At 46.3% G+C, this 23,892-nt stretch overlaps 1 protein-coding gene across 1 annotated transcript in view; it reads right to left on the reverse strand.

Moving 5' to 3' along the window:
• Positions 1-14,995: 14,995 nt before the first annotated feature.
• Positions 14,996-23,892, reverse strand: part of LOC115462812 (aldo-keto reductase family 1 member A1-A-like) — a 67,499-nt gene continuing 58,602 nt past the window's right edge. Inside the window, exons 6-9 of the mRNA XM_030192829.1 lie at positions 22,324-22,523; positions 17,444-17,516; positions 15,288-15,374; positions 14,996-15,179 (exon numbers count right to left, since the gene is read on the reverse strand). Of these exons, the coding sequence (XP_030048689.1) occupies positions 15,114-15,179; positions 15,288-15,374; positions 17,444-17,516; positions 22,324-22,523 (426 nt within the window). The 3' untranslated portion in view covers positions 14,996-15,113. The remainder of the gene's footprint in view (positions 15,180-15,287; positions 15,375-17,443; positions 17,517-22,323; positions 22,524-23,892) is intronic.

Raw genomic sequence — 23,892 nt, forward strand, 5'->3', positions numbered from 1 at the left:
ATTCCATATTTAGATTGTGAGCTCTTTGAGCAGGGACTGTCTTTTCATGTATGGTGTACAGCGCTGCATATGCCTTGTAGTGCTATAGAAGTGATAAGTAGTAGTAGTAGTAGGATGGCATGGTCAGAAATCCAGTACTGTCCAAAATCTCCAGCCTGGAACTGGGTAACTTGGCATCTTTATAAATCTATGCTATGCATATTCAGGGGTCCTTTTACCAAGCTGCTGGAAAAATGGCCCTGCGCTAGCGGTGGGGGTCGTTTTTCCTGCACGCCAGGGCCCCTTTTACTACAGGGGTAAAAAGACCCCAGGCACACATGGCCATGCAGTAAGAGAACTCTTACCACTGCTACCCACTGAGGTGGCGATAAGGGCTACCACGCAAGTCCAGCAGTAACCGGGCAGAGTGCGGCAATGCCCTATTACCGCCATGTTACTGCCGCGCAAGCTATTTCTGGGGGGGGGGGGGTTCTTTTCCCCCCAGAAATGGCGCGCGCTCGGGGTGAGACTTCTGCCGGCAGCCGTGTTGGGCTGGTATTGGCCCGGAAGAGCGAGCGGTAAGCCTGCGTTGGGCTTACCACCACACTGTAAAAGGGCTCCTCATTGTGGCATCCTGAAAACCAGACTGGGTTGAGAATATCTGGGTTATGCATTTAATTTTCATATATTTTAGTTTCTTTCATGTTCAAGCATTTGTTTTTGTTTTTTTTTAGTTCAAACATTTTATTGAATTTACATGCAAGTAGTGAAAATGAATATGGGAAACATAATACAGCAAAAGCACAATGAGAAATAGAGAGAAGAGTCCAGTTTTACATATCCTATATAATAATTCTCACCTCCAACAGGATGTGCTTGGGACCGTGCCTGCCGGAAGTGGTCTGCTAGGCAGGCACGCTGCACGCACTGACCTCAGTGACATAGTAACATAGTAGATGACGGCAGAAAACCAACCACCAGCCCCGCCTCCCACCACCGGCTCTGGCACAGACCGTACAAGTCTGCCCAGCTCTATCCTCGCCTCCCAACCACCGGCTCTGGCACAGACCATACAAGTCTGCCCAGCACTATCCCCGCCTCCCAACCACCAGTCCCGCTTCCCACCACCGGCTCTGGCACAGGCCGTATAAGTCTTCCCAGCACTATCCCCACCTCCCAACCACCAGCCCCGCCTCCTGATCTTGACTAAGCTCCTGAGGATCCATTCCTTCGGCACAGGATTCCTTTATGCCTATCCCACGCATGTTTGAATGCCGTTACCGTTTTCATTCAGATTGTGTGCTAATCAGTAATCAGACATCAGTGACAGACAATTTGGCAAAGCAAAACAATCTGAGTGCTGGCCATTAGGACACAGGGTTGATGGAGAGTTTTAAAAGATTGAAGGAACCGAAAGTGTTAAATGGGGGGAGGGTGGGAGTTCTGAAGACTGAAAGACATGAACATTTGGGACAGGAAACAATCTCAATGCTGACCATTAGCACACAGGGTACATAGGAGAGTTTTAAAAGACTGAAGGAACCAAAAGTGTTCGGGGGGGGGGGGGGGGGGGGCAAGTTCTGAATGAATGAAAGAAATGAAAATTTACGAGAGGAACACAATCTGAATGCCGGGCATTTGTACACAGGGTAGATAGGACACTTTTTACAAAAAATGAAGGACGTTAAAGTATTACATCTTGGGGGAGGGGTGAGGAGGAAAGCGGTGGGGTATCCGGATACTGGGCGTTAGGGCCACGGGGGTACATAGACTTTTGAAAGCCTTAAGGAACCCAAAGTGTGGGAAGGAGGAGGAAAAGGAGGGGAGGGAACGGGGTGAGGGGCATTAGGAACAGGGGAGGGGGCCCTGTCACACACTCTCATTCTCACACACACACTGTCACACAGACAGTCTCACTCTGTCACACACCCGCTCATTCACTCTGGCTCTCTCTCTCAAACATACACACTCCCAGGAAAACCTTGCTAGCGCCCGTTTCATTAGTTCCAGAAACGGGCCTTTTTTACTAGTTTAAAATAAAAGATGAACAACAGACAAATAATCTTCAATAGTTTCCAAAGAATTGAAATGTCGGCAAATCATTCTGACTTTTTCAGCTGTTTGTATTCAAGTGTTAATGCTCTGGCATCTTTTGATACTTATTTCATGCTTACAGAGAAGCCAAGTTACCCAGTTCCAGGCTGGAGATTTTGGTACAGCCCTAGATTTCTCTGTAAACCAGGAAGATATAATGCGGCATTTTGCTAAATTAAAGAGTAGCAAATTTCCTGGACCAGATTGTATACATCCCAGAGTACTGACAGAACTGAAAAATGAACTCGCAGAGCTATTGTTAGTAATATGTAATTTATCTTTAAAATGAAGCGTGGTACTGGAAGATTGGAGGGTGGCCAGTGTAACGCCAATTTTTAAAATGGTTCCAGAGTGATCCAGGAAATTATAGACCAGTGAGCCTGATATTGGTGCTTGGCAAAATGCAAGAAACTATTATAAAGAACAAAATTACTGAGCATATACATTAGCTCGTTGTGGGTCAGGGGCACCTGAGACCAGGGCCCCAAAGAAATCCGTTCTATTAAGCTTCTTTCTCCACACCATATCGAGTTCTTAATCCTTCTCATTTACTGGGCTTGGCGCAGGCCAAGGCTGGATAAAACTCCAGAAGGTCGTAGGGTTATGAGCTGGGGCTTTTTTTTTTCTCTTTTACTCTCTGATCTTTTCCTTTACCAGTCTGGGAGTAAATGAATTTCACTCTCACTTAAAGAAAAGACTCCGTTCCAGAGAGCTATTGAAAAAAAAAAAAAAAAAAACCTAACCAAACTGTACTGAAACAAATCTGCAACAGGCAGTTTGTAATCCACTTAAGGTCAGATGCAAATTATAATCCAAAACAATTTAGGGATAGGGTGTTTCTTCTTAAAGGCAATTTATAATGCTACAGTATGTTCAAATTTACAGCTCCCCCTGTCCAAACTCATCCCATCTGGGTGAAACAATCTAAGCTTGTGACTGCAGCCAGTGGCGTTCCTAGGGGGGCTGGCACCCGGGGCGGATCGCTGATTCGCCCCGCCCCCCGGGTGCAGCGCCCCCCCAGCAAAAGGACACCCTCACGAAGGAACCCCCCCTTTCCCGCCGGGTGCACGCCGCCGGGGGGGGGGGGGGCGGGGGGGGGGGGGTGCCGCGCACGCCTGTCCTCCGTTGTTCCATGCTTCTTCTCTGCCCTGGAACAGAACCTGTTCCTCTCCTGGATACCATCTTTGGCTCTGCACAGCTTTTCCTTGTTCCTTCTCCCAGGCTAGGATTCCCTATTTCCAGTGCCGTAGCGAGGGCGGCTGACACCCGGGGCGGGTCGCCCCTACGCACCCCCCCTGGTGCAGCACCCCCCTGGGACAGCGCGACGCCCCCCCCGGTGAAAGAACCCCAAATCCCCCCGGTGAAAGAACCCCCCCCCCGAGTGCACGCCGCTGGGGGGGGAGGTGCCGCGCGCCTGCCGGCTCTTCGTTTTCATGCTCCCTCTGCCCCGGAACAGGAAGTAACCTGTTCCGGGGCAAAGGGAGCATGAAAACGAAGAGCCGACAGGTGCGCGGCACCCCCCCAGCGGCGTGCACCTGGGGCGGACCGCCCCCACCGTCCCCCCCTTGGTACGCCACTGGACCACACAGGGCTTCACAATTGCTTAAAATGTATTTCTATTATGATGGGGGAGTCCCAATGTGTTTATTTGCCTAGATCCCACCAAACGGTTAATCCTCCCCTGTTCTTTGGTGCCTTGCTGCTGTTTGTTTTTTTTCCAAAGTGGAGACAGGGAGGAAGACCTTCATGGAACAATCCTTGTGTTCAATTCTGGTCGCCGCATCTCAAGAAAGATATAGTGGAATTGGAAAAGGTGCAGCGAAGGGCGACTAAAATGATAGCGGGGATGGGACGACTTCCCTATGAAGAAAGATTAAGGAGGCTAGGGCTATACAGCTTGGAGAAGAGACGGCTGAGGGGAGACATGATAGAGGTATATAAAATAATGAGTGGGGACTTCCGGTGGTGCCATGAGCTAAGCAGCAGCAGCTAGCACGAGCTCCGGAGCCCCCGCCCCACCATTAACGATAACACCAGAAATTCACATTGTTTCTCTTCGTCTAAGGGGAATATATTAACTTATGGACAGATATCTGAGGACTAACTCGGCCGGAATGGCGCAACGCTCCGTCAAAAAAGAAAAAATAAAATCGAATGGAGAAGAACCCAAGATGGCCGACGACATGGCGGCGGCAGCAAAAGAATTTACCGAGGTACAATTAGAACAATTAACTGCAGCCATCGCAAAGGCCTGGGAGCCCAAATGGGCGGCGTTAGACCGCAAACTTGAAGGCATTAACTCACAGCTTGACGGGCTAAAAACTCGGGTGGCGGATGCAGAGGTCCGGGTATCTGCACTGGAAGATGATTTGCAGGGCTACGCTCCAGATATCATTACATTAAAACGGCAAATCTCTGAACAAGAAAATAAGATCGAGGATCTCGAGAATCGCGCCCGTAGAAATAACATTCGTATTGTGGGATTGGAGGAATCCCTCCCTGAGCGCAACCTAGAAGTATGGCTAGAAAATTGGCTTTCTAAAGAACTTGCCTTAACAGACACAATGGGCGCGTTGGTAATTGAAAGGGCCCACCGTGTAGGCCGGAAACAGGAGACTCAAAACAGGCCACGTGTTGTGGTGGCAAAGATTCTAAACTACAGGCACAAAATTGAAATCTTGCAAGGATTCAGACTTAAAAGAGACTCACTTAAACACAATGGGAGAAACATCCTCATTTTCCAAGATTTTTCGGCAGATGTACAGGAGCGGAGGAGGCAATATCATCCGTTGTGTACAACCCTGGTGGCGAAGAAGATACGTTTCGCAGTACAATATCCAGCGAGACTCAGGATCATGATAAAGGACACATGGCGGACATTTAACACAGAATCTGAAGCTAAAAAGTTTTTGGTAGATCAAAATATCATGGATCCTTTGTAATGTGGTTCTGGGTCCAAAGAGTAAGTGTACTTTTGGAAGGTTTGATGTGATTTACATGTATAATTTCTGTTTGTGAAGGTTGCCGTTATAGCACACAGGTGGGGTGGGGCCCCAGGCACAAGACGGGATTGTCTAATTCTTTCCCTTAAAAGTAAGGGAGGGGAAAGGGTTACTTGGAGAGGGAGAAAAAGTTGGGGGGGGGGGGGGGGAAAAGAGGAATTCCCTGTAGTTCTGAAAATTTAGGTATGCGATGGAAGATTAAGCGGCAAATGAAAATGGATGGTTTAAAAGGAAGGAACGGGGTATGGAGGGTCCGAGGGGAAAACAATAAGTTAAAGAAACCCATTTTGAAACAGACCGCGCTAGCCCCTTTGAGTGAACGTGAGAGGATTATAGCATGCCAGCCCGAATAATATCATGGAATGTGGGGGGCATTGGCAACCCCATAAAAAGAGCAAAAATATTGCAAGCCTTAAACAGGCATAGGGCAGATGTGGCATGCTTGCAGGAAACGCGTTTGAATGACATAGAACACTCAAAATTGTGTAGAAGCTGGGTAGGAGAGTGCCTTTCAGTCGCAGCACAAGGAAGGGGGGGGGGCCTAGCTATCCTAATTAGGAAAAGAATATCATGCACTGTAGAGGTATTAGAAAAGGGTAGACAGGGCAGATATCTCGCTGTGAAAATCTGGCTCCAAGGGATGGAATTCGTATTAGTAAACCTATACGGTCCAAACGAATATATCCCTGGATTTCTCAGTGGATTGGCTAACAGATGTTTACAGTATAAAACAACAAAAATAATGGTGGTGGGAGACTTCAATCTAGTTTCAGACCCACATCAGGATACTACAAGCTTGTCATCATCTTATTATTCAGGGCAGAGGAATAAAGAGTTTTCCACCTTTCAAAGAACATTGGACCTAGTAGATGCATGGAGGATATTGCACCCAGATGAAAGAGAGTACACCCATAGATCTAGAGCACATGGCACGATGGCACGGTTAGACCACACAATGGTAGAAAGATCACTCTTCCCTATGATAATAGCAGCAGAGGTGGGTCCGGAGGAGATATCGGACCACTCTTTAATTTGGATAGACTTAGAAGTGCCCACAGACAAGCAGGGAGGAGGGGGCTGGAGATTCCCAACGTTCTTATATAATGATCCACACTTTAAGGCATTTCTAGGAAAAAAATGGGAAGATTATGAAAAGAATAATAATGAATACACACAAAATAAAATCAGTCTATTCTGGGCCGCCTCAAAAGCAGTCATAAGAGGGGAAGTTATAGCTTATTGCAGCAGGAGAAAAAAAACAAGATTGGCGGGTATCTTGCACTTAGAACAAAAACTACAGAAGGCAAAAAGGAGATACACAAACAACCCTAATCAGGCAACACTAGATGAACTAAAAATTATACAAACAACATTGAACTCCTTGCTACATGAACGAGCAAAAAGGTCATCTCTTTATTATAAATACAGGTTACATAGATTTGGAAACAAATCAGGAACCCTCTTGGCGCGGCTCATCAGGAATTGGGGGGGGTCCAGGGCGATACCAGTATTGCGGGACACACAGGGCACAATCACTAGCTCTAGAGAGCGTATCGGGCAAATGTTCACTGAATACTTCTCGAACCTATATGAAGCTAATACACAGTCACCACCTCAACAAACACAAAGATTCCTAGAGGGTCTGAAATTACCCAAGTTAGCAGACCTAGAACTCGAAAAACTAAATGCCCCACTGACTATGTCTGAATTACAACAGGCCATCAACTCTCATAAACTCCGTTCGGCACCCGGTCCGGACGGGTTTACAGGGGAATATTACAAACTACTCCCCCCCAGGGCACTATTGGCTTTGCTAGAATATTATGAAGAAGTGATCAACCGGGGTTTTTTCCCTAAGTACGCTAACGAGGCCCTGATCACGTTGATCCTTAAACCTGGGAAGGAAATGGATAGAGTGGAATCATACAGACCAATATCATTGTTAAATGTAGATATAAAATTACTTGCCAAAATGTTAGCTAACAGATTGGCAGACATTTTACCTAACCTAATAGGCCCAGAGCAAGTAGGATTCGTGCGGCAAAGACAAGCAACCCAAAACGTACGTAGACTATTACTGGCTATGGCAACATGCTCGGAAGAGAAGTGGCCAGCATTGGTGGTGGCCTTAGACGCAGAAAAAGCATTTGACCAGGTCAGTTGGGACTACTTATTCAATGTATTGGGTCAAATGGGATTTTCAGGATGGTATTTACAAGCACTCAAATCCCTATACTCCCATCCAACAGCAAGAGTGATAGTCAATGGGCTCCAAGAAAAAGAGTTCAAAATAGAGAAAGGCACCAGGCAAGGCTGCCCCCTTTCGCCACTACTTTTTGTATTATCTTTAGAGCCCCTAATGTGTGCACTTAGAGAGGAAGATAAAATCAGAGGTGTTTTCATAGGTACCCGGTGTATCAAAGTACTGGCATACGCAGATGACCTGCTGCTGACCTTGACAGATCCAGGGCGGTCCGTAAAAGAGTTATTGGATAAAATTACACAGTATGGGAAACTCTCTGGATTTAAATTAAATGTGTCTAAGTCAATAGCGATGGGAATTGGAGCAGATGAAGGGAAAGACTGGGGAGATAGGTTACCTTTTCAACAAACGAGGGATCATATAAAGTACCTGGGAGTGGTAGTCCCAGCGGATATTAATAACATGTATGATCTAAATATCAGTAGGCTTCTGAGGGAGACAGACACCAGTCTGAAGGCATGGGCTGGGCTCCCTCTTTCGCTATTAGGCCGCATTGCTTTATTCAATATGATTGTAGCTCCCAGGTGGCTATATGTATTGCAAATGTTGCCATTGTATATCAATAACAAACATGAACGAAAGTTGAGGACTATGATACAGAAATTCCTCTGGCGGGGGAAAAAAGCCCGTCTTGCCTTTAACATGCTTTGTGTACCAGTGGAATATGGTGGCCTGGGCCTGACAAATATAAGGCACCTGAACATTGCCAGTGGCATGAGGACAATTAATGACTGGTTCCGGGGCACAACAGATTTTACTGATACTCCACTGGAGCTCGAACTCACAAAGGGGACTCATTTCAGCAACTATTACACTCTACTGGACGCCGATACCTCGAGTTTTGAAACGGACAAGGATTATGCCCTGTGCAGTGGCAGTATGGAAGTGGATTTGTAAACTTCATCATTTCTCCTCGAAAGTGACTCCATACTTACCAGTATGTGATAATGCAGCTTTTCCCCCGGGACAAATGTATGCGGTGTTCCATAGGTGGAAGAGACGAGGGATAAGCTACTTAATGCAAGTAATCACAAGAGAAGGTCGTATGCAGCCATTTACGGAATTACAATCAAAATATGGAATACCACAAAATGAACAATTCTTTTATGAGCAATTGAAACACTATGTGGCTTCACTACCTTGGGAGTCTTTGGCAGAGGACACACAGGAGGAACTGTCCTCGGCGTTCTCACTTGGAGCACAGCAGAAAGTGCCTTTATCTTACCATCACCGCCACATAAAAGATACAGCGGAAGAGCCGGATTACTTGCGTCTGGCTCAACTGTGGACAAAAGACCTCCACACTGAAATTAATGCAGCGCAGATAAGGTCACACGTGCTGTCAATAAGGCGAACCACTTACCAATCAACACATTGGGAACTCCAATATAAGTTTGTGCTGCGGGCACATGTGCCCCCCAGATGAGCCTTTCATATGGGACTCTCCCCCTGGGGGGAATGCCCAAAGTGTAGAACAGAAGGCGCAAATTTGGGGCACATGTTTTGGCAATGCAGCGTAATAGAGAGATTTTGGAAAGAAATCATCAAATACACAAATTCGCTTTGGAGGCAGCGTTGGACTTATAAGCCTACCTTTCTGTTTGGTCAACTAACAATGGGCCCCCACCTAGAAAAAGGTTTTACGTCATTTGTTCAGCGAGCAATTATTGTGGGCAAACAAGTTATATTAACAGAATGGTTATCGATGAGAGGCCCGACTCTCCAGCAGTGGAGGACACGTATGTTGTGGATGGTGCGAATGGAAAGACTGAGTGTGTCGGATGTCAACTCACCAATAGGAATACAATTTCAGCAGCGGTGGGCACCATTTTGGAGCACTCTAACCCCGTCAGCAAGAAGTTACCTTTTGAACTTGTAATAGCATATAATAGACTTTTAAGATTGACTGGTAAAGTGAAGGGAATGTTTCGTACTCTTTTGGGGGGAAAAAGGGGGGGAGGGGGGAAAAGGGGTACAAAAAAAGAAAAACAGGAGGTTAACAGTTGGATGACAGTTAGTCAATAATTGTGTTAAGAGATTCTATGTTTCTGTTCACCAATAAAAAAGATATAAACATAAAATGAAATACAATTAAAATACAATTAAACAAAACAAAAAAAATGTACCAATATAACAAAGGAAATTAAAAGAAAGCTTATACTTCCCTACAAAAAAAAAAAAAAATAATGAGTGGAGTGGAACAGGTGGATGTGAAGCGTCTGTTCACGCTTTCCAAAAATACTAGGACTAGGGGGCATGCGATGAAACTACAGTGTAGTAAATTTAAAACAAATCGGAGAAAATTTTTCTTCACCCAACATATAATTAAACTCTGGAATTCGTTGCCGGAGAAAGTGGTGAAGGCGGTTAGCTTAGCAGAGTTTAAAAAGGGGTTGGACGGTTTCCTAAAGGACAAGTCCATAAACCACTACTAAATGGACTTGGGAAAAATCCACAATTCCAGGAATAACATGTATAGAATGTTTGTTCATTTGGGAAGCTCGCCAGGTGCCCTTGGCCTGGATTGGCCGCTGTCGTGGACAGGATGCTAGGCTCGATCGACCCTTGGTCTTTTCCCAGTGTGGCATTACTTATGTACTTATCAGGGGCGTAGCCAGACTTCATTGGGAGGGGGGTCCAGAGCCCGAGGTGAGGGGGTACATTTTAGCCCCCCCCCGGCGCTGCCAACCCCCCCGCATTGACGACCCCCCCATTGCCAACCCGCCGCCACTTTTCACAACCTCCCGCCCTCTCGACCTCCCCGCTAACCCTCCCCCGCCGTCGCCTACCTTCAGTTTTGCTGGCGGGGGACCCCAATCCCGGCCAGTTGACGTCCTCTTTGTCCTGCAGTCAAAAAAGTCTTTGTTTTGTTGCATGCTGACGTCCTGCATGTTGTACGTGCAGGACGTCAGACTCAGAGAACAGAATGAAGGTAGGCAATGGCGGGGGAGGGTTCGCGGGGGAGAGGTCCAAGAGGAAATCTATGGGGGCCCAGGCCCCACGTAACTACGCCACTGGTACTTATGTGAACAAGCAGTGGAGGGAAGGAGAGAGTAACCAGAGTGGTGTGGAATCAGGGGACCTCAGTAGGCTTGTCCTGCCCTGCACTTCCCATAGGTGGAGCACTTCTCTTTTGCTTGAGAACAACTGAGCTGAAAAATTGAAACGCCAGCTCTGTCTGTGTGGGTAAGGAGGCTAGAGAATTCTGGTTTTCCTTTGTGGCTGAGATAGTAATAACAGAAACACTCCTAGACAGAGACATGTGTCCTTCTTCCATGTTACCTTGGGTCAGGAGAGAGAGAAGAGGCAAAGCTGACTCCTCAAAGGTGGAAAAGAAGTGAATTCTGCACCTCTGAGCCCTGTTCTCATGTGCATCCCAAATAATCCCTCCTCTGCAAGGCTGATCTGACTTCAAGCTCCTTCCACAGCTCTGATCTGGTTCCCAGTTTGGTGCAGGTGATAGCACCAGTAGCCACACTTCTTTTTTTAGGAATATAAATCCTGCTCTGCCACCGACTGTGTGACCTCAGTTCTAATCCCAGCTCTGCCCTGGTCAAGTCACTCTCTTTGAGTGCCTCAGTTCTGAACCCAGCTATGCCTTGGTCATGTCACTCACACACTCTCTCTCAGTTCTAATCACAGCTGTGCCCTGGTCCTATCACTCACTCTCCCTGTGTCTCAGTTTTAATCCCAGGTGTGCCCTGGCCATGTCACTCTCTTTCTGTGCCTTAGTTCTAAACCCAGCTCTGCCTTGGTCATGTCACTCACACTCTCTCTCTCTCAGTTCTAATCCCAGCTGTGCCCTGGTCGTGCCACTCTCTGTTTCAGTTCTAATCCCAGCTCTGCCCTGGTCGTGCCACTCTGTTTCAGTTCTAAACCCAGCTCTGCCTTGGTCATGCCACTCTCCCTGAGCCTCATTCCTAATCGCAAAACTGCATGATTCTCTAAGTAATCTTGGTATAAGTAACTTTTATTTCCCTATGTTTAAACCTAGACAGTTTGTCCTCCACAGCAGGGAGATTGTACCTGTGTAATTTGCTGGACCGTGCAAATTATATTTATTATCGGACTTTGGGATGGGTTTAATACTTTTAAGCAGTATTTTATCAGGCTTAGTTCAGTGAACGCTGGGCGGAATTCAGAAAGACCTCATTACCTGGAATGGCTTAATTACTGCTTTCATGACTTCTAGAAGTAGGGGATCATCCCCCAGCTTTGTAAATTCTTTTCAAGGAAATGACTTTACCAGGCAAAGGCAGAAAGAAGGCATTTTGAAAAGGGATCTTTCATCGGCTTTTCCGAGAAATTTCTGTGGAAACTTGTGTGGGAAGGAAATTGTTTCCTTTTCTTGCTCTGTGGGGTGTTACTGAAAGCGGCTTTGCTGTGCATGTTGAAAGAGTGTTTAATAACACAAGCTTCATTGTACAAGTCGTGCTAACCTTAGAATGCAGAAAGGGTCACTGGGGATTGGATTCTAACTTTTTACCATGTTGTACTTAGAGCATGGAAACAGTTTGGTTTTGAGTTATCAGATGCATTTTATTTGTCCAGAATATATCAAATGCCCTCTCTTTCCAGGCGCCTTTGCTAGCCGGGGGTTCCTGTAGAGCTAGTGTTGGAGGGAGGCCCTAGAGATGAACCAGACCTGGTGTTTGCACGGAGAGGTGGTCATATCTCTTTTTGAGTTCCAGGAAAATCAGGGGCGTAGCCAGACACCCAATTTTGGGTGGGCCTGGGCTCAAGATGGGTGGGCAGAAGAACTCCGCCTTGTCCCACAAGTAATTTGGTCTCTTGCCTGCATGCCATATGGTCTATCAAACATCCCCCTCCCCCGCATACCTTTTAAATAGCAGATTTTCACTGGCAATGAGCAGCAACTAATACACAGTGCTCATGTTGGCCCCACAGCCTTCCCTCTGATGCAACTTCCTGTTTCTGCATAAGCAGGAATACATCAGAGGGAAGGCTGCAGGGCCGGTGCGAACAGTATGCACCAGTCGTTGCTTGTAGCAGGCAAAGATCTGCTATTTAAAAGGTATGCAGGAGGGACAGTTGGGAGTCTTCAGCTGGTGGGGCTTGGGAATCCCTGCCAGCCACATTAGAGATGTGCTGCTATTGGGTGGGCCTGAACCCAAAGTGGATGGGCCTGGGCCCACCCTTGGCTACGCCACTGAGGAAAATAAGCATGTCTTCCAGTTGTTGGGGAAAGAGGTGGGTTTATCTCCAAGCAACCATGTGCCTTTATCTGGAGATGATATTTCTCCATGCCTGTATCTGTGTCCCAGTGGTAGCAAATCCTCTTCACACCTCCTGCTCATCATGAGCCATCTAGACTCACTTTTACCTCCTCTTGGTCATGCTAATGAGTTCTCCACTGACACATGGCCCTAATATCACTCCAGGCGTTGATATCCTATTATAGCATCTTGGGTGCCTCCACGAATTTTAACGTGCATGTGGCCCTGTGTGTTCTAGAAACCTCCAGCTGCTTTACTGATGGCACATTTTCTATGGACGTCTTGGTGTGCCTGTGTTCCTCTGATAAAATTCCCTGTCACTCATTTCGTATGTTCTCCTGATGGTGCTTCTTCTTCTGAAATATCTCTGACTTTGCGTTGTGTGCTATATTGATTGTGATTTCTTTTAGCGTTGTGTTAAGCATTGGCTGTGCTTCCTCTGTAGACATCTTGGTGTGTGACACAGATGGTGTCCTCTCTCCATACACTCTTGTCTAGAAACCTCCCCAATGTGCTTCACTGGTGATACCTATTTAATTCCATTCATGCCCTTGAGGTGACAGGGAGAATGGTGAGCCTGCTGTTGGGTTTGGTTTCTTTGGCAAAACATTTTCCAAATTTATGGCACATGTCTGGGGAAACCTACATCCAGAGGTGGGCTGACCACTGGAACAACAGGGCAGTGCCCAAGGACCCACAGCAGTAGGGGCACATTCTGCCCTAGCCTCCATCTATAATCACTTTTGATAGGTGGTTAGGGGCCCATGACCCTTATTGCCTGGGGACCCAGATCAACGTCAGACTCCTGTCTATGTCTTAATCTTTTTTCAGAGCTAAGTGGGTAACATAGTAGGTGATGGCAGACTTGAACAGTCCATCCAGTCTGCCCAACAGTCACATTATCAATCTAAGATTAAATCAACAATGAACGTGATATCATATACTTAATTATGGTCTTTCTTTGGTGTTTCTTGGACATAGACTGTAGAAGTCTGCCCTGCTGTGTCCTTAGGTTCCAACCACTGGAGTTGCCATCAAATCTCACTCCAGCCTCTCCGAATCCGTCTTGTCATTTGCGGGACACGGGCCGTAAAAGTCAGCCCGGCACTGCCCTCACATTCCAAATAATTGGAAATTCCGTTGAAGCTCTCTCCAGCCCATCCTAAATCGGATCGCTATATGTGGGACTCATACCATATAAGCCAGCCCAGCACCGGCCTTTAGTTGGTGCAGCCAGAGTTGCTATCTAAGCACCACTTGACATGCAAACACATATAAAAACCTCCAAATTTAAAGGTTACATATCATTCATTTTCTAAACTAGAGATCCTCTGTGTTCATTCCACGCCTTTTTGAATTCCACCACAGATGCTTTCTCCACCACCTCCCTCAGAAGGGCATTCCAGACATCAACCACCCTCTTCATGAAAAAGAATTTTCTGACATTACTCCTAAGTCTACCACCCCGCAACCTCAATTCATAGCCTCTAAGTTTACCGTTTCCCTTCTCTTGAAAATATGTTTCTATATTAATACCTTTCAAGTATTTATTTATTTATTGCATTTGTATCCCACATTTTCCCACCTCTTTGCAGGCTCAATGTGGCTTACAATACATCATGAATAATGGAATTATATGAGACAATAGATATTTAGTATTATAGAAGGATCTTGGTTAATATTATAATGATAAAGCATGATAGTAGTATAACAAGCAGATATTATAAGACAATTCTGGATATATGTGGAGGAGTTCACATTTGTTGATCTTTGTGGTATGCCTTGTTAAAGAGATGGGTCTTCAGTAGTTTGCGGAAGTTAGTTAATTCATAAATTGTTTTAAAGTTGCGCGGCAGCGCGTTCCAGAATTGTGTGCTCAGGTATGAAAAGGTTGATGCATGCGTTAGTTTGTATTTTAAACCTTTACAGTTGGGGAAGTGCAGATTAAGGAATGTGCGGGATGATTTTTTAGCATTCCTGGGTGGTAAGTCTATCAGGTCTGACATGTAGGCTGGGGCATCTCCGTGAATGATTTTGTGAACTAGGGAGCATATTTTGAACGTGATGCGTTCTTTAAGTGGGAGCCAGTGTAGCTTTTCTCGTAACGGCTTAGCACTTTCGTATTTTCATTTACCGAATATGAGTCTAGCTGCAGTATTCTGGGCTGTCTGAAGTTTCTTGATCATTTGCTCTTTGCAGCCAGCGTAGAGTGCATTGCAGTAGTCTAGATGACTGAGTACCATTGATAGTACCAGGTTACTGAAGACGTTCCTTGGGAAGAAAGGTCTTACTCTTTTCAATTTCCACATTTAAACATCTATATCATATCTCCCCTGCCCCTCCTCTCCTCTAGGGTATACAAGTTACCCACACAAGCAGGGAATATTTGTAGATTTTGTCTTGTAGAAGAGACCTGGAAATATTCTTTGGAACATTTTATTTAGTGAAAGAATAGGACAGACACAGAGATGAGTTATTTTCATATTGTACTCTGTTCCATCCACCTTCGCTTTCAGTGTTGACATCTTCCACGCTCCATCAGTAAGGATCATGGAAAGGGAAGTGGGGGTGTCCAGCATCTCTCCAGACTTGCTTGCCATCTTTCTGTACAGAAAAGGGGCTATTAATAATCACCTTTATAAAAAGAGACAGGGCAACATTTTTATTAACCAGCACAAGAGATGGGGAAAGGGAACAGCAGTCATGACTGACCTCCATAAGTGGGACAATGAGCCTCTGACCACGATTAAACGATGCAATAGTATTCATGTCCTCATCGGATAGTGAAAAATCAAATACCTAAAATCATGAGATGGAAATAAGATGGAGTGAATGCAAAAGGGATCTATCAATTTTGGACCCTCGGAGATAAAAAGCTTAGGGCTTCTTCTGGGAACTGAAATCAACTGTTAAAATCTCTCTGATAGAGGCAGATGGCACCTTATAGACTAACCAATTTATTGAGACACGAGCTGTTGAGGACCAGAGTCCACTTTGTCAGATGTTAAGATCTCTGTGGTACAGGGAAGTGTGGCCTTTAGAGTCCCAGCTGCAGGTCTTGTTGTGATAGTGAGTTTGGCCCTTGGGGTTTCTACTGGAAAAGGAATTCCTACACTTAGAGTCCCAGGAGGAAGCCCAAACTCATTTGCAATGTATAGTATCCAAGGCCTTCAACTGTAGGAATAGCTCAGGTGCCAGGGCATCTGTTTAAAAATATGGGCCAGCTATTATGGTTTCCACAGAGAAGGCGTGGTTTCTACTACCAATGGATTCTGAACAGGGTTTGCAAATCTTCTGCATTGGAAGGCTATTTCCCTCATTATTTGATCCTGCAAAATAATCTACCCCGCCCAATGGATTTCAGTGAAAATTTTTACTTTGTTCTTATGTCTCACAAATGACATTTGAAAGTAGTCTCATTGTGATATAGGATGAAGGAGAAGTTATAGTATTCTGCACTGATGCTGCCAATGAATACAGCACTGCCTTATAGGAAAAGACATTGGCATCAAAACTAAGAAGGAAACTGGTAGGTCATCATGAAGGGTAAGATGTCAACAGAGTGAGTTGCATATGGCCAACCTTGTAGGCCAGAGACACCACAGTGAGTTGGCGAAAACAACCTAGGCAGGTTGATGGTAGTATATGAGCATGACAGGTCTAACCTAGTCGAATGGAGGAGGTAGAAAGAGCACATCAGTTATTCATCGTAAGCTGGTAGCATCATAGTAGTTCTAACATAGTGTGAGAGTGGCAACAAATTGAGAGAGACTCTGCCAGCAACTACTACTACTACTATTTAGCATTTCTATAGCGCTACAAGGCGTACGCAGCGCTGCACAAACATAGAAGAAAGACAGTCCCTGCTCAAAGAGCTTACAATCTAATAGACAAAAAATAAAGTAATCAAATCAAATCAATTAATGTGTACAGGAAGGAGGAGAGGAGGGTAGGTGGAGGCGAGTGGTTACAAGTGGTTACGAGTCAAAAGCAATTTTAAAGAGGTGGGCTTTCAGTCTAGATTTAAAGGTGGCCAAGGATGGGGCAACACGTAGGGGCTCAGGAAGTTTATTCCAGGCGTAGGGTGCAGCGAGACAGAAGGCGCGAAGTCTGGAGTTGGCAGTAGTGGAGAAGGGAACAGCAAGACTTGGAACAGTGCAATCAATGTGGTAGTTCTTATATATTGGGTTGGGGGCAGTGCAATGAGGATGGTAGGAACAAGGTCTGGTGGGCTAGTGGCATCAATATGCTTCAAGCAGCCTCTTCAGCAAGCTTTGGGTTGCGATGCAAGACCTCGGTTGCTGAACACCTTTGGTTGCTGTTCTCCGGGATGATGTAATTTAGGCTGTTGTGAAAGTGTCTCTCTCAGTATGGTTTTGTGACAATTTTAGGTATTTCCTGGATATGTACGCCTCTTTCAAAGACTGTTCCTGAGAGGATCTGAAATGTGTGAACAAGGGTCCTGAGGGTATGAGCCCACATTCATATGGAGGTATAATGTGATGGCTAGGTGGGAGAAGAGAGAGGAAGGTTTGGCCCATCAGTTTCTCCTTGCTTCTTGAGGCTCCCAAAATAAGGAAAGCCTATTTCTCCTGGATAGAGCAGCAACAGCCTTCATTCACAGTTGTTACCTCCCCAACGTTCTGCCCCATTTATAACTCACCTACTACAGTAACAACCTTCTGAAAGGACCATAGAGCACAGGTGCCTTTAGAACTTAATCAGTTTGCAGCCTGAATCTCAGCTATAGATGTCGCTGTTACACAACATCTGGGATTCCTCCTTTCCTTACCCCTGATGTCATGGGATTACTCCTCTCCCTGGGTATGCTGACACGGCAAGGCAAGGGAAAATGCCCCTTCTCTTACCTCCAGGTTTTCTTTGATCCTGGATGCAGTTGAGCTCTTCGGAATACAGGTCACTCCCCGTTGCAACTGCCACCTATGGAGAGTAGAAAAGTTGGCCAAAGGCAAGCACAGGGTATGAATGTTACAGAATACTTCTAGAGCTGCTCCCACATCAAGAACGCCATCAATACTAGCAAATAATACTCTTTCTTTAGCCTGGATAAAGGCTACTGTACCACCGGGCGCTAAGGAACATAACTGTATCCTATACAACAGTGCCGTCTCTTTAGAGGTTGCGTCCTGTTGGTTTTCCTGCTTTCATGATTGATTAAGTTTTTGCGTACTATGTCCTGATTTTACAGTGTAAGTTGTTTTCAACTAACTAATAAGAACCTCTGACGAAGGCTGGGGTGCCAAAACATGGCCCGTGTTGGGTTCGTATGTCAGTATTTTGCTGTATTTATTGGACAGTAAGACTCTTCTTGATCCACTAGAGGTTGTGTTTGGTGCCTTCCACTCTTGTGCTATGTTTGTGCTTTCTTGTAGAAGACTCTTCTTGCCTTTTTTTGGGTTTGATCCCTGATTGTGGCCATATAAAATTGCAAGCACCCCCCCCCCCCCCCCGAAGATGCAAAATAATGACACACTTATGAAAACCTCATTCAGGTCATGACCCTAAACTCAGGTTTTGTGGCCCCACTTGGGGTCCTGACTCACAGTTTAGGAGGCTGCACTACAGAGGTCATTTTAGAAGCATCTGGATGTGTAAATAGTGAAACTGAAACATGTACAGTGGTGGAAATAAGTATTTGATCCCTTGCTGATTTTGTAAGTTTGCCCACTGACAAAGACATGAGCAGCCCATAATTGAAGGGTAGGTTATTGGTAACAGTGAGAGATAGCACATCACAAATTAAATCCGGAAAATCACATTGTGGAAAGTATATGAATTTATTTGCATTCTGCAGAGGGAAATAAGTATTTGATCCCCCACCAACCAGTAAGAGATCTGGCCCCTACAGACCAGGTAGATGCTCCAAATCAACTCGTTACCTGCATGACAGACAGCTGTCGGCAATGGTCACCTGTATGAAAGACACCTGTCCACAGACTCAGTGAATCAGTCAGACTCTAACCTCTACAAAATGGCCAAGAGCAAGGAGCTGTCTAAGGATGTCAGGGACAAGATCATACACCTGCACAAGGCTGGAATGGGCTACAAAACCATCAGTAAGACGCTGGGCGAGAAGGAGACAACTGTTGGTGCCATAGTAAGAAAATGGAAGAAGTACAAAATGACTGTCAATCGACAAAGATCTGGGGCTCCACACAAAATCTCACCTCGTGGGGTATCCTTGATCATGAGGAAGGTTAGAAATCAGCCTACAACTACAAGGGGGGAACTTGTCAATGATCTCAAGGCAGCTGGGACCACTGTCACCACGAAAACCATTGGTAACACATTACGACATAACGGATTGCAATCCTGCAGTGCCCGCAAGGTCCCTCTGCTCCGGAAGGCACATGTGACGGCCCGTCTGAAGTTTGCCAGTGAACACCTGGATGATGCCGAGAGTGATTGGGAGAAGGTGCTGTGGTCAGATGAGACAAAAATTGAGCTCTTTGGCATGAACTCAACTCGCCGTGTTTGGAGGAAGAGAAATGCTGCCTATGACCCAAAGAACACCGTCCCCACTGTCAAGCATGGAGGTGGAAATGTTATGTTTTGGGGGTGTTTCTCTGCTAAGGGCACAGGACTACTTCACCGCATCAATGGGAGAATGGATGGGGCCATGTACCGTACAATTCTGAGTGACAACCTCCTTCCCTCCGCCAGGGCCTTAAAAATGGGTCGTGGCTGGGTCTTCCAGCACGACAATGACCCAAAACATACAGCCAAGGCAACAAAGGAGTGGCTCAGGAAGAAGCACATTAGGGTCATGGAGTGGCCTAGCCAGTCACCAGACCTTAATCCCATTGAAAACTTATGGAGGGAGCTGAAGCTGCGAGTTGCCAAGCGACAGCCCAGAACTCTTAATGATTTAGAGATGATCTGCAAAGAGGAGTGGACCAAAATTCCTCCTGACATGTGTGCAAACCTCATCATCAACTACAGAAGACGTCTGACCGCTGTGCTTGCCAACAAGGGTTTTGCCACCAAGTATTAGGTCTTGTTTGCCAGAGGGATTAAATACTTATTTCCCTCTGCAGAATGCAAATAAATTCATATACTTTCCACAATGTGATTTTCCGGATTTAATTTGTGATGTGCTATCTCTCACTGTTACCAATAACCTACCCTTCAATTATGGGCTGCTCATGTCTTTGTCAGTGGGCAAACTTACAAAATCAGCAAGGGATCAAATACTTATTTCCACCACTGTAGATCACATGCACGTGCAAAATGTGTTTTCAAAGGCATGTGGTATGGGCATGGTTTGGGCAGGCTGAAAATGTATATGCATATTCCCCATCTGACAATACTCAAACAAATGAGGAATGAGGATCTGAGGAGATGTGAGTTTGAAAAAACAAGTATTTTCTTGAATGTGGGAAGTACTGGTTCATGTCTGACGTCAAGTGGAAGAGAGTTCCAGAGATATGTACAGTGCTGTACGGTTCCCTATAGAGTTCTAGAGTATACAATCAGGCTTATTTTCGAAAGAGTAGGGCGCCCATCTTTCGACACAAATCGGGAGATGGGTGTCCTTCTCCCAGGGTCACCCAAATCGGCATAATCGAAAGCCGATTTTGGACGCCCTCAACTGCTTTCCGTCACGGGGACGACCAAAGTTCACGGGGGTGTGTCGGAAGCATAGCGAAGGTGGGATTGGGGCGTGCTTAACACATGGGCGTCCTTGGCCGATAATGGAAAAAAGAAGGGCGTCCCTGACGAGCACTTGGCCGACTTTACTTGGTCCATTTTTTCTTGTGACCAAGCCTCAAAAAGGTGCCCAAACTGACCAGATGACCACAGGAGGGAATCGGGGATGACCTCCCCTTACTCCCCCAGTGGTCACTAACCCCCTCCCACCCTAAAAAAAAACACTTTAAAAATATTTTTTCCAGCCTCTATGCCAGCCTCAAATGTCATACCCAGCTCCCTGACAGCAGTATGCAGGTCCCTGGAGCAGTTTTAGTGGGTGCAGTGCACTTCAGCCAGGCGGACCCAGCCCATCCCCCCCCCCACCTGTTACACTTGTGGTGGTAAATGTGAGCCCTTCAAAACCCACCAGAAACCCACTGTACCCACATGTAGGTGCCTCCCTTCACCCCTTAGGGCTATGGTAGTGGTGTACAGTTGTGGGTACTGGGGTTTGGGGGTCTCAGCACCCAAGGTAAGGGAGCTATGCACCTGGGAGCAATTTATGAAGTCCACTGCAGTGCCCTCTAGGGTGCCCGGTTGGTGTCCTGGCATGTCAGGGGGACCAGTGCACTACGAATGCTGGCTCCTCCCATGACCAAATGGCTTGGATTTGGTCATTTCTAAGACGGGCGTCCTCGGTTTCCATTATCACTGAAAATCGGGGACGACCATCTCTAAGGACGACTATCTCTAAGGTCGACCTAAATGTTATGATTTGGGCGTCCCCGATTATCGAAATGAAAGATGGACGCTCATCTTGTTTCGATAATATGGGTTTCCCCGCCCCTTCGCGAGGACGTCCTGCGAGGACGCCCTCAGGAAAACTTGGGCGCCCCGTTCGATTATGCCCCTCCACGTCACTGGACAGTATGGAATTATGTATTATGCAGTTGTTTGGTGCAGTATGGAAGTGTATGGGTCGATAGCCAGTCATGCACTGTGTGACTGCACACAAAGATTTGCTCAGAATAATGCCTCTGGGCATTTATTTATTCAAACAGTAAGATGGTTAGGAGCTTAGCTGAGATTGGATAACAGAGCCGGTAGTAGGAGGCGGGGCTGGTGGTTGGGAAGTGGGGATAGTGCTGGGCAGACTTATACGGTCTGTGCCAGAGCCAGTGGTGGGAGGCGGGGCTGGTGGTTGGGAGGCGGGGATAGTGCTGGGCAGACTTGTACGGTCTGTGCCCTGAAAAAGACAAGTACAAATCAAGGTAAGGTATACACAAAAAAGTGGCACATTTCTTGGGCAGACTGGATGGACCATGCAGGTCTTTTTCTGCCATCATCTACTATGTTACTATGTTAATTTCTGGTGCAAACAGGAAGAAATAATCCCATTTGCAAAGATAAACAATAAAGTCAATAGAAACAGCAAATCCAAGATAATCAAACTCTGCACTCCATGGGCCAGCTCTTTTGCCAACCAGCTCAATGTAAGGATGTACCCCCCCCCCCCCCCAAACATATACAGTCTGGAGATGGGGAGGCCTTGCAAGTTGGGAGGTCAGACAAAGACTTCAAATCCTTACCTCAACATTTTAATAAATTGACGCTGGTTTACTGAGAGCCAGTACTAATAAAGGTTCTCCCCCCTCACCCCCCCCCCCCATGTTTGGACCTAAACCACACTGTTATATTGCAGTACCAGGGGGGACCTCAAGTAACCAATCATAGAGCAAAGAACTTATTTTGCTTCCATAATATAGTGTTAATACTGTACAGGTGATCATGGCTCTGCCTGTATGATGTCTGCCCTAACGGAGATTTCTAAGGGCTGGTATTGCCCAGAAGTATCTTAGTCCTGGGAGCAGTGCTCTGAGGGAATCTTTACGTATAGGAAATTTCAAAACTGGTCTAATAGAACCCCCCCCCCCCCACCCCTCAGAACACCAGAGGGTTGCAATATTTAGTTATAAACATTCTCCTCTTTTTTATCTTTAACTTGTTGTTAGAGCAGGCCCCTTCCTGCCACCACCACCTCTCCTTCCGATTTCACCCAAAAGCTGCAGGGTATGAAGATGAGCAGGAGGCACACCTCAGAATCACCTGTGCTGGAGTCTTGTCACACTTCTGGGCCAGGGCTAGGATCCTGGGGTCCTCTAGGAGTTTGGGCTCTTCAGGTTTGGCCCAGGGCCGGTCAGCTGACCCAAGGGGACTGTAGGCGGTCAGCGCTATCCCCTGCTGATGGCAGTGATGCAGCAGGTCATCCTGGGTCAGGTACGGATGGCATTCCACCTGCCGAACAAACATTAGACCATGAGTGACGGCCCCATGAACGGGTGGGATAAACAATCTGTCCAAAATTCCGCCGCACGTCTTATCTACCGCGTGAACCGATACTCTCACATCACCCCTCTCCTCAAGTCGCTTCACTGGCTCCCAATCCGCTACCGTATACAGTTCAAGCTTCTCCTATTGACCTTCAAGTGCACTCAATCTGCTGCCCCCCACTACCTCTCTGCCCTCCTCTCCCCGTATGTTCCCACTCGTAACCTCCGCTCTCAGGACAAATCACTCCTATCTGTACCCTTCTCTACCACCGCTAACTCCAGACTCCGCCCCTTCTGCCTCGCATCACCTTATGCCTGGAACAGACTTCCCGAGCCCATACGCCATGCGCCCTCCCTGCCCATCTTCAAGTCCTTACTCAAAGCCCATCTCTTCCCCCTTGCCTTTGGCGCCTAACCACCTTCCCCATTCATGTTACCTACACTGACTACATAGTTTGTAACCTCTAGATTGTAAGCTCGCTTGAGCAGGGACTGTCCTTCCCCATGTGAAACTTGTACAGCGCTGCGAAACCCTGGCAGCGCTATAGAAATGCTAAGTAGTAGTAGTAGTCTGTTCCCTATATAGAAAAAGGAAAGTAAATGACCTCATGGCTCTTGATGTGTTATGATGGCCAGGAGTGGTGCTTAGAGCAGTGGTTCTCAAACCTGTCCTGGGGGGGGGGGGGGGGGGGGGAGGGGGAGAACCACCAGTCAGCTGGATTTTCAGGATATCCCTAATGAATAGTCGGCATTCAATTGTACTGTAATAACATTTGGCATCCAAGGATTTCTTGAGGTTAATGGTGTGATCGGTGATGGCTGCTATCAAGATAAGCATTGAGTTTACAACTATTAAGTATTAACAGTGGACTGGTTGCAGGGGATTGTTGAGTGGTTGTGGATGTATGAGGGGTATGAATGGTATTTTATGAGGTAGTAGTGGGGTGAGCAAGAGTATGTAATTTCAAGTTGATGTAATAAAGTTTTTTGCAAACGATGTAGTTGCTGAGCAATGGTAACGAATATGCATGAGGCAGATTTGCATGCCTGTCACCACCCAGGACTTAGACAACAAGGGTAGAACATGTGGATTACACAATTTTAAATAATAAATATGAAATTAAAAAGCTCCAGGTTTGGCAGGTAAGGCCAGTGCCGGACAGATTTCTATGATCTGTGTCCCATAAATGGCAAAGGCAGATTGGGATCAAGTAGGGGTATTTTAAATCAAATTCATATCATATGCTACGAGTGCGGGTGCTGTGTACATCGGGGGAGGGGGGGAGGGTAAGGTTGAAATTAGCAAGTAAAATGTTCTTAGCAATATTCCTGGA

This window comes from Microcaecilia unicolor, chromosome 2 (assembly GCF_901765095.1).
Source record: "Microcaecilia unicolor chromosome 2, aMicUni1.1, whole genome shotgun sequence".
In the NCBI taxonomy this organism is placed as follows: Eukaryota; Metazoa; Chordata; class Amphibia; order Gymnophiona; family Siphonopidae; genus Microcaecilia; species Microcaecilia unicolor.